This window comes from Lissotriton vulgaris, chromosome 12, assembly GCF_964263255.1.
Source record: "Lissotriton vulgaris chromosome 12, aLisVul1.2, whole genome shotgun sequence".
NCBI lineage: Eukaryota > Metazoa > Chordata > Amphibia > Caudata > Salamandridae > Lissotriton > Lissotriton vulgaris.
In genome coordinates, this window is record NC_141700.1 from 743127949 (window position 1) to 743139329 (window position 11381).

Consider the following 11381-nt stretch of genomic DNA (forward strand, 5'->3'; position numbering starts at 1 on the left):
ACTGAAGGGGGCATCAAGTTCCACTAAGGTGGGCCTGGGGGCAAGTCCGTTACAGAAATGGGTGTCATCTAAGGGCAAAGTAAGATCAATTGTCTACAGACTATCCAACCCAGGCATGCAGGGTGCTATGGCAGTCCTCACCTTGCCAATTGGCCACTCAGACTCAATGGCTACCACCTCAGATACTACCCCCATAGTCCCTCAACCACCTAGAAATCCTTATATGGCCACAGCTGGCTTACACAACTCGGATAGCGTACTAACTCTGGCTACTGGTAGTGTTTCTGGTCAAAAGTCTGCTTGTGTGGAGCCTCTCTATTCCAAGGGGGTAATACCTGCTGTATTTTGCACTCCACCTGCAGTGTTTGGGTCCCCTTCTTCCCCCCATAGATTATTGGTTACTGAAGAAGTTGGAATACGGCGTAATGCTGAACAAACTACTTGGTGGAAAGGGACAGAGAGGGTGACGAGCCATCACTTTCCAGTATCATGCAGGCTCTCAACGTCCAGAGAGCTGAAGCACAAGCTTACTATCAACAGGCAAGGGTGGACTGTACCGAAATTAAACTAGCACTATCGGAGGTTACTGCCAAGGTTTCCCATCTAACAGCCAAGGTCTCTGACCTTCAACAGCGGGTGGCAGTTGTGGAGGAAGTCAATACTCACACGGTCAAGCTGGTCACTTCACAGGAGTCACAGTTGGCTTTGATACAGTATAAAATCGACAATCTTGAAAATCGGCAGCACCGCCATAATCTGAGGATGTTTGGGGACCCGGAAGGGAGGGAAGGCTCCGACCCACGAGCATTTATCGTTGATCTGTTACAGAAGGCCTTCCCTGACTTAGAAGACTGGGATATGGACATGCAAGTTCAAAGAGCGCATCATCTTCCATTATTTCTTTCATCAAGCTCCCAAGCTAAAACAAACTTTGCTAGGCCTATTTTGGAATTCTTGGGCAATATCCTGCTTTGTCAGGCTATTTTTCTCAAGGCCCAGCCAACGGCTCCTGTCAAAGTAGATTCTATGTCAATTTTTGTTAGGTCTGATCCGTGCAAGTCAACCATGGACAAGAGCTGGCAGTTTCTATGATGACTATGATGACTAGCAGATATCTTCAAGTGGCACAGGCCTCAAGGGGAATAGAGACTGATTGAGGAGTGACTGTTGTTTGCCTGGCCATCAGTAGAAGGCCAATACTGTATGGCAGCATGGTAGATGCTGTCTTCTTTACCCTGCAGAGGATACATTCTTCTGTGATCACTGGCTTAGGTTTTCAGACAGCCAATGGTTCAAGGTGAAACCAGATTGACTGGAGAGCAGCAGTTGCTTGCCTGACCAAATTGAGGAGGTAGGTATGCTTGGCAGCATGGTAACTGATGCCTGTGTGCACCTGCCTAGATTAGTGACTTCTGCGATCACTGGCAGCTATCTTTAGGTGACATATGCCACAAGATGAGAAGAACCTGAGTGGGAAATAGTTGTTGTTGCCTAGCCATCAGGAGAAGACTGAGACTATTTGACAGAGTGATAGCATCTGTCTTCTTGACCCTCCATAGGGTACTGGCTTCTGAGATTTTAATGGCAGAGTTTTTTCAGGTGGCATAGGCCTCTAAACAAAAAGAGATTGATTGAGGAGTAACTTTTGTTTTGCTTGGCCAATGCTGCCTGTCAGCGTGGTAGATGTTATCTTCCTGTTCCTGCATAGGGTATTGGCTTCTGTGAACACTGGCAGATGTCTTCAGGTGGCATATTCCTCAATGTGAGAGGAAACAGACTCTAGAACAACTGCTGAAGGTCTGAACATCCAGGAAGATAATAGTGGCTGGCAGAGATTTACATGTGGTTTAAATATTCACTTGATGCTGCCCTGGTTGCAGCAGTACTGATGATGCTTGATTGCCTCATGAGAAGAATAAATAGAATAGAAAGTGTGAGACTGTTTGGCTAACAGACTTAAATGAATCCATGAGTTGGCGAAGCTGCCAGCTCTTGTCCATGGTTGACTTGCATGGATCAGACCTAACAAAAATTGACATAGAATCTACTTTGACAGGAGCCATTGGTCTTGGCCTTGAGAAAAATAGCCTGACGAAGCAGAATATTGCCCAAGAATACCAAAATAGGCCTAGCAAAGTTTGTTTTAGCTTGGGAGCTTGATGAAAGAAATAATGGAAGATGATGCACTCTTTGAACTTGCATGTCCATATCTTCTATCTTTATAGGCCAGGTAAGTTTCAGCCAGTTCAACTATTTGGGGCTTAAATCATTTAAGCTCTTCAGCTACCAGTCGCCTTTTACTGGCTAGATTCAGCCCACAGACATTCCAACTCATAAATTTAACACTTGACATTACACAGATTCTGAAATGCCGAATTGTGCCCTAACCATAACCTCAAAAGTAATTATTCCCCGAACCTATGCTCACTACTTTATTTATACCTTTTCTGTTCTATTTTATTTGTGCCATGACTATTTAACGTCCCCTTCCTCCCAAACCTCCCACACCACCCCCATCCCCCACCCCGTTCCTTGGAAAAGGAATCACCCCTCTCAAAGGCTGTCCTAAACTTTCAGCAAACTAAGGACACCACAACCACCCCCCCAGAAACCCCCACTGAACCCCCACACCATGCCACCTCCATCCACACCCACCCGATAAACAGAGCTAAAACCTCCTCTAGAAAGAAAGAAATATATGCCCTCTATAAGCTGCCAAAAACCAGAGAAAGCAAAGCTTCGCTATAAAGCAACAAAAGAACCATTTTCAATATTGCATCCCGAAAGGCATTTTTTGTCAACTCCCATACACATTAAGCCAAGATAGTATATAAATCAAGCATTGGGGGTGGATTGATAATTAGCTAGTGCCTTTTTGGCCTCCTGCTCACTAACACAAAAATATGGGCAACCATCCTTGATAATTTTAAGCCAAGCAGGCTCCTGTAAAAAAACCTGTGAGCAGACAGACTTAAATGAATCCATGAGTTGGCGAAACTGCCAGCTCTTGTCCATGGTTGACTTGCACGGATCAGACCTAACAAAAATTGACATAGGATCTACTTTGACAGGAGCCGTTGGCTGGGCCTTAAGAAAAATAGCCTGACGAAGCAGGATATTGCCCAAGAATACCAAAATAGGCCTAGCAAAGTTTGTTTTAGCTTGGGAGCTTGATGAAAGAAATAATGGAAGATGATGCGCTCTTTGAACTTGCATGTCCATATCCCAGTCTTCTAAGTCAGGGAAGGCCTTCTGTAACAGATCAACGATAAATGCTTGTGGGTAGGAGCCTTCCCTCCCTTCCGGGTCCCCAAACATCCTCAGATTATGACGGTGCTGCCGATTTTCAAGATTGTCGATTTTATACTGTATCAAAGCCAACTGTGACTCCTGTGAAGTGACCAGCTTGACCGTGTGAGTATTGACTTCCTCCACGACTGCCACCCGCTGTTGAAGGTCAGAGACCTCGGCTGTTAGATGGGAAACCTTGGCAGTAACCTCCGATAGTGCTAGTTTAATTTCAGTACAGTCCACCCTTGCCTGTTGATAGTAAGCTTGTGCTTCAGCTCTCTGGACGTTGAGAGCCTGCATGATACTGGAAAGTGATGGCTCGTCATCCTCTCTGTCCCTTTCCACCAAGTAGTTTGTTCAGCATTACGCCGTATTCCAACTTCTTCAGTAACCAATAATCTATGGGGGGAAGAAGGGGACCCAAACACTGCAGGTGGAGTGCAAAATACAGCAGGTATTACCCCCTTGGAATAGAGAGGCTCCACACAAGCAGACTTTTGACCAGAAACACTACCAGTAGCCAGAGTTAGTACGCTATCCGAGTTGTGTAAGCCAGCTGTGGCCATATCAGGATTTCTAGGTGGTTGAGGGACTATGGGGGTAGTATCTGAGGTGGTAGCCATTGAGTCTGAGTGGCCCATTGGCAAGGTGGGGACTGCCATAGCACCCTACATGCCTGGGTTGGATAGTCTGTAGACAATTGATCTTACTTTGCCCTTAGATGACACCAATGAAAGATATGATTTTGCAGTTTCCAGCTCTAATTGGAGAAGACTTCAGTCTACTACAGCCTCTGAATACTTTTCAGCAATAACTAGAGCAAAGGAAAATTCCAAACATTTTAAGCTTTTGAATTGAACATTCCAACAGCAGACATGAGACCCATGCTGTCTGTAAATAGAGCATCAAAAACATTTATAAATCTATCCAAAGTAGAGAGAGAAACGTTTCTGTTTTAAGCGCTCACACAGTGGAGCTCGACTTTATGAGACATCAAAATGGCTGGATCTTTTCTCTACAGAAGTAGTGACAATATTATCTGGAAGTTGGTTCCTCAATTTATGGTGTCTCACAGGTAAAACCCTTGGATTAGATTTTTATTTAATCTCAATTCCACACTGCTCTGCTAAGTCCTTAGCCTGACTTAACAATTCAGTCCACTGACTGTCTTGATGGACTTTCAGTAAATCACTTCTCAATGTTTTATTAGGTCACATGCTCTCTGCAAGTCAAAGTCTTTTCTCTGTAGTTATTTGGATAGACTGTCAATCTTTCGGAGAATGATTTCCATGCACAGCAATGTAAGTAAGAGACCAACGTTTTTAATGTTCTTAAGAATTAATTTGGTTTCTAAACTAGCCAACTTGTCATAATGTTGGGAATTCTGTTACACAAAGAACAATGATAATAGGCTGAATTCACATCTGTACTATTCTAAAACAGCATTACCAGTAAAAACCCCTCCTACCTGAGAGGCTTTCTATTTCCATTACATACATAAGACTATCTTCATGAGCTTTCAGAAAGATCTCATGCCATGGGGAACTTTGTGAAACACTATTGAAATTAATGGAGATAAAAGTGTTGTTCAATCTGAGTTGGGCCAAGTACATTTTTTTCAGGGCAGACATATTTGACAGTTTCAGTGGGATTATTCATGTTTTGATATCATGGCAACTCCTTCCTATTTAGGGAGAATTAAGAGTTATTCTTTAGCTTTCAAACTGGTTTTTATAATAAAGAAATAACAAGTTACTGATATCAGCAAAACATTATTTCATGTGAAATGATTGACCCCCATACACACTTGGGTTTTCATGCGAGGGTCAAGTTTGTGAAAAGCAGACCCAATCCTGTTTTTCCTTTGTATTTACACTAGAAGCCCTGTTAATCCCAATATAATGTCAATGCCAACATGCATAGATAACGTTTGCTGCATTAGCTCCATCATTAACCAACAATATTCAACAGAGCTGCTTAATGGATTCATAACACAGCCTGCTCTTTTTATTGCCTTTCAGATATACACTCAGTCTGCATGCTAATTAAAGGTGAAACGCAGGTGGCCATCTAGCATTCCCAGTGTATACTTGTATTTGGTCTACTGCTGTTCTACTTTCTAGACTTTGCAGTAAAAGGGTAGCAGGCCAGCCTGTCAGTCTCATTGCTCTGCCTCCTCTAGCTACACCCGTGGGTTACCTCTGCCCTGGACATTGGGGGTCAACAGGGCCCTGCAGAAAAACACATTCTTGTACTTTTCTCATATGTTGATGCAGCACATCTGCCGATCCTCCTTTTTGGATGATACACATTTATTTTCAGTGAAAGTACAATACTTCACTCTAATATTAATCAAGATGTCAACATGCACCACCACATAACATTCCAGAGTTAGTCCATTGAGCATTACCAGTCTAGGATTTCATGCATCTCATACATTATTGCACTTTCTACATCATCATGTATTCGTTCAAAATGTATGATATTAAACTTTCCCAAGTGCGTTTTCAACACCCTCCCCTTTGTCAAACACTGCCCAACCTTTTTTGTATGTGCTGTCCCATCACAGTTAGTCTCTTCAACAAACATGGTGCCTCAAAAGCAGATCAGAATTAATGGCGGTATAACACAGTGTGCCCAATGGGGAATAATATGTGGACCATACCCTACCAGCAACAAACATTGTATCTAACTTCCAGAATGCCCAAATACATCACTGTTTGATTTGTAAATGCAGATGTTGCAGTATGCCTTTAGAAATGACTCCATTAATCACTGCTCATAAAGCAAAACTTTCCACATTTTCAAAATCCATCACACACACATATAAAGACAATGAATCATATGTGTGTACATCAGTGTATAGAAAATATTACATAAGGCAAAGGAGACTACAAGGTATAGGATTAATTTGTCATCCATACTGGTAGACACCTTTTAAGAGTGCTTGGTCTGAAGAAGTGCAAACTCTGGATTCAGAGCATAACACAGTGGTTAGATTCGACTTTAATAAGAAGAATGTATTTATATCCAAACAATTCTTTCTTAGCAACATCTGGATAAAAAAGAATAGGGAAAAACATGACTTTCTAGCCTGCACCATGCAGCTTGAATGCAGCTCTTAGATGGCAGTTCATAGATCACTGTGCTAAATCACAAATGTTGCTCATGAACTGCACAGTAACAACAGAATCTCTGTGACAAAAGCAGTAACCCACTGAACTATCCACATAAAATATTGTTCTCTGTTATGCATGGCACATGTTCTGTGGAGCAGGCATGGTAACCTTCTGCACTACCTTAGATAAGTGAAAACTGCCACTAGTCAAAACTCCCATCTCTCTCCAGCAGGGACATTATTAAATCACCATAGTTAACTTGAAAATGTTATTGTGTTGCCTTAAAACTGCTCTATATATATAAGGAATTGTGCAGTGCTTTTAGAACTGCTGCACTGCTACAAAACCGGCCCCACACACAATACTTGCCCCCACCCTTCCAGTCCCCTGAGGAAATGCTTGCCCGTTGCCCGATGCCAAGTATGGTCATTCCAGCCTTGGTGGTGTTCAAAACAAACAATATCTTGTTAGTCAGTCAACCAGCACTCCCTGACAGATGTGCGCATGCAATGGTTACATGGATGCAGTGTTCAACATAAAACAATGGCAACTAATATGCGATTCACATTACCTTCTGTTAGAGGATTGCCCAGGGCCCGTAGCTCACAGGAGTCACAACAACTGGCACCACCACAGGGGGAGTAGGAGAGACGAGATTCTAGTTGAGTCGATGTGTGACTCAGTCAGCTTTACTCTCACACTACATACGCTGCATCACCGTGGCTTTTGCTGCCGCACGGGGCCTGGCCAATAATTTGGGGCAGAGCCTTCATCATTGGTAGCCTTTTGCGTGCAACCAGATTTACAGCCCTGGGGCCCAGTCGGTGGTCCCAAAAATAGTGGTACACATAACGCACTAGGCACTACATCTTCAGCTAGGGTAGGTTGCAGCAGGTGTGCACTTACACACATGTGCTGCTGGCTGCAGCACATGTAGTTAGTCACTGTCCAGTCATGCCCATCCATGCTGCATGTGCTATGTGCTTAATCACTCAGCTTCCTTTTCCAGGCCTGCAGCAGATACATACAATGTATCAAATCAAAGACTAAGCTGGCCGGCCTGGCCGAGGTCACTGTAGCAATGAGTTAGTCTAGTGCTTTCCCACCACCCATGCCCAGCTTGCTGGCCCTCATGATGTCTCTGCAGTCAGAGCTTCAGCATAACAGTGCAATAAAGCGCTGCTCACATTGCAGCTATGTTATGCCACCTGAGTGTGGTACCAAAGTTGACCAACAGCCATGGGTCAGAATCAAGGTGGCAGGGATCAAAACAGGTGGCTTAGGGAGTCGCAGTTGTGTACCCTGGTGACCCCTAATTGAAGTCCATGCTTTCCTCAGACACTTATGCAACCCTGGGTTTAGACACAAGTATGTTTTTCTTGCAGACCTTACCAAAATGGCCTGTCCAGGGACATATGTATGATGCCAGATGAGTGGCACTACTGCCATAATAACAATTAGCCTCATAATAAATTATTTTACCTATCAAAGTATCATCTCATCCTTATTACCTACATTCTGGAGGCGTACAGAAGGCAGCGCTCGTGAGGTAAGTAGACAGTTTTATTGACAACCCAGAAATCAGGCTTCATTCTAAGAGAGCATCATTCTCAACTCTGTCCCAACTGTCCCGAAAAGAACCTCAGCACACTAACTTTCTAAACAGAACAAAAAAAGGTCAGAGAGGTGGGGATGACAGTAAAAAGAAAAGGTAAGCAAAAAACATCTCCCCTATTCTCTAAAGGCAGGATATGTTAAAGAATATTATGCTAAGAGCTACAAGTAGGAAAAAAGTAAGCAAGAAAAGTAAGAGCAGTGAGAAAGTAATTAACAGAAGAAAAATTACAAAACTGAGGCTTTTGGGAAAGAGGTATCGCAAGTGGTATTGAAAAAGAAAGAAGAGTTATACACTGTCATGCATGTTGAGAGTTCTTTCAGTTTATATGCCTTGGTTCGACATGATGTGAAGTCACAGAATAGCTAAACATAGTCAACATATAAAAGGTACAGTACAACTTTTCTTTATAGAAGCTGAACTTTTATACATATGTCCCTTATCATTTACCTGTTTATCTGAAGGATGGAAATGCTATATCTCAACAACTTCGGGCCTGATTATGATGTCGGTTGAAACCGCTCCTACCGACAGTCGGATTCTCCTAGACTGTGTCGGAACACTTCCGACGACTTCGTTGGAAACAATTCCAAACGATTATGATGCTCGTGGTCGGAAGGGGAACAGTGCTGTCATTCTGAATTGGTTCTGACTGGACTTGACGGATTCGCTCTATGGACAGCGTTTCCGACCGACCGATTATGATGTTGGATTCTGACAGCCTTTCCGACTCAGTCAGTCTGACATCCTGAGGCCTCCGGTTTGGGGTCAAGAGGGTACCCAAGGGACCCCCTGTAAAACCATGCACTGCGTGGCAGGCACCATGGGGTGCCCGCCACAGGATGAAAGGTTTTCTGCATAGGAACCTGTGTTGTCAGTCGGACCACAGCCTCCCATAGTAGTCAATGGGAATCCAACCGAAAAGTGTTTGGTTGCATCGTAATTTGTCGGACCGAACTGCCAACCACGAGTCAGTCAGTTCCAATCCGAGACGGTGTCAGTCAGAGCCTTTCCGACCAACATTGTAAGCAGGCCCTAAATGAGGAATCAAAAATGTGTGCAACATTTGAGAACCTCCTTGAGCATAAGCTTGCAGTGTACTTTGATTGAAAAATCTTCCTTTTGGGGCAGGGGTTCTCATTTGTTACGTGCTTGAGGGTATGTTTTCTAGGATTTTGCAAGAAACAACATTGACAAAAAAAACTTGAATAATAAATAGTTTATTTGTAGGTAGTTTTGGTATCCATTTAAGGCACCAATGCTGGAGTATCAATGAAATGCTACAAAAATCAACTTATTTTTAATAGCTGAAGTACGATTATTATTTTTATTATCATTATTATTATTATTATTATTATCATTATTATTATTGTTATTATTATTATTATTATTATTATTATTATTATTATTATTATTATTAATATTATTATTAATATTATGTATTGTCATTCATAAAGTAACTACTTGGAAATCCTAGGTAGTCAAACTATCCGGGAATGACGAATGACAGCTTCAGCTCTAAAAGATTGCGGAGAGCTTATCAATAACATATTAGTATTTTTATGCATTACTTAATTTTATCCTTTACTCACTCAGGTCCCTCTCTCTGTATGCAGTGCCAGCTGCCCTCCTGGTTTTTGGAAAGCTGCAAAACAAGGCGAGCCTGACTGCTGCTTCATGTGTGTCCTATGTCCACTGGGAGAAATAACCAATCAGACTGGTGAGTAGATTAGCATATCTAAGCATCCAGCTACTACTCTCTCATTTGGTGAAGGTGATGCAGGGCCAGATTATTGTTTTCTTTCTTTGCAGATTCTCTGAAGTGCTACAAGTGTCCCTGGGACCAGTGGCCCAATGAGAAACAAAACCGATGCATCCCAAAGACTATAGAGTTCCTGTCCTACGAAGAACCTCTAGGAGCCACCCTGGCAGTAATTAGCATTGGTCTCTCTGCAATACCTTTTGGTATCCTGACACTATTTATTTATTTCAAGAACACCCCAATCGTCAAAGCAAATAACAGATTTCTCAGCTACCTTCTATTACTGGCACTTGCTCTTTGTTTCCTCTGTTCCTTGTTTTTCGTTGGCTTCCCAAGTTCAAGGAAATGCCTCCTCCGTCAGGCTGCCTTTGGGGTCATTTTCGCTGTCTGCGTCTCTTGTGTTTTGGCTAAAACCATTATGGTGGTTGTTGCCTTTAAGGCTATCAATCCCACAAGTAACTTAAAGCAATGGGTTGGGCTCCAGTTGGTCTATATGATTGTAACCATCTGTACACTCATTCAAGTTATTCTCTGTGTATCTTGGTTGACTCACTTGCCATCCTTCTCAGACTATAATACCAATTCTCAGCCAGGAAAGATAATAGTTGAATGTAATGAGGGGTCTCCAATTGCTTTCTGGAGCATGCTAGGGTATCTTGGACTTCTAGCCACCATCAGCTTTGTAGTAGCCTTCCTAGCAAGGAAGCTCCCAGACAGCTTCAATGAGGCAAAATTCATCACCTTCAGCATGCTGGCCTTCCTCAGCGTCTGGCTCTCCTTTATTCCTGCCTACCTCAGCACTAAGGGCAAGTACACAGTTGCCATGGAGATTTTTGCCATTTTGTCTTCCAGTTTGACTTTGGTTGCCTGTATATTTTTTCCAAAGTGTTACATCATCTTGTTAAGACCAGACAAGAATACTAAAAATCTTCTGGCAAAGCAGAAGAAATATCTCAACAGTGTGGATTCAGCAACTGTAATTAACATTTCAAATTAATTAGGAAAACTTGCTGACCCAATTTTGTAATTCACCATCAAGCCATTGTACTCAGTAGTGTTCGTTTTATACCAAGGCTTATATCTACCCTCTGATATCCTCTGCGGATGTAGAACTGTAATTTAGATGCTGACCTGTTCTAATTCTTTTAATTTGCAATGTAGTTTTTCAGGCTTGTGAAGCTACTTTCCATCTGTGTGCCTTATCTAGCTCAGATTGCATATTTCATTGAAAGATCCTCTATTGTTTATTTTTTTCTTGTTTACCTTGCTCAGATTAAAGCCCTGCAACATTCTTTTCTGCAAACATTTAATCTGTCTAATTACACTGGATTATTTTTCAAAAACTGATGCCAACTATAGGTTTATATGGTAGCCGGTTAATTTTTCCATTGTTTCTTTGTTGTCATTATCACGGGGCCTTTGTCAAGCAGCCAGACCATTCTGGGAGCAAAACTGAACAAAACAAATCACAAAGTCAAGCAGTAGTAGTCAACATTAGAAATCATTCTGAGTCCCAAAATGAGCAGCAAAATCAAAAGGAAATCAAGCAGCATCTTTAGAAGGATAGGAATGTCTTCTGGCCCACCCCCAAATC

At 42.4% G+C, this 11381-nt stretch overlaps 1 protein-coding gene across 1 annotated transcript; it reads left to right on the top strand.

Moving 5' to 3' along the window:
* Positions 1 to 4571: 4571 nt before the first annotated feature.
* LOC147678530 (vomeronasal type-2 receptor 26-like) lies at positions 4572 to 10784 on the top strand. Its single transcript, XM_086945675.1, has 3 exons — positions 4572 to 4592; positions 9622 to 9745; positions 9838 to 10784. Exons 1-3 carry the CDS (start codon positions 4572 to 4574, stop codon positions 10782 to 10784), a joined length of 1092 nt encoding a protein of 363 aa, XP_086801801.1.
* Positions 10785 to 11381: the final 597 nt, after the last annotated feature.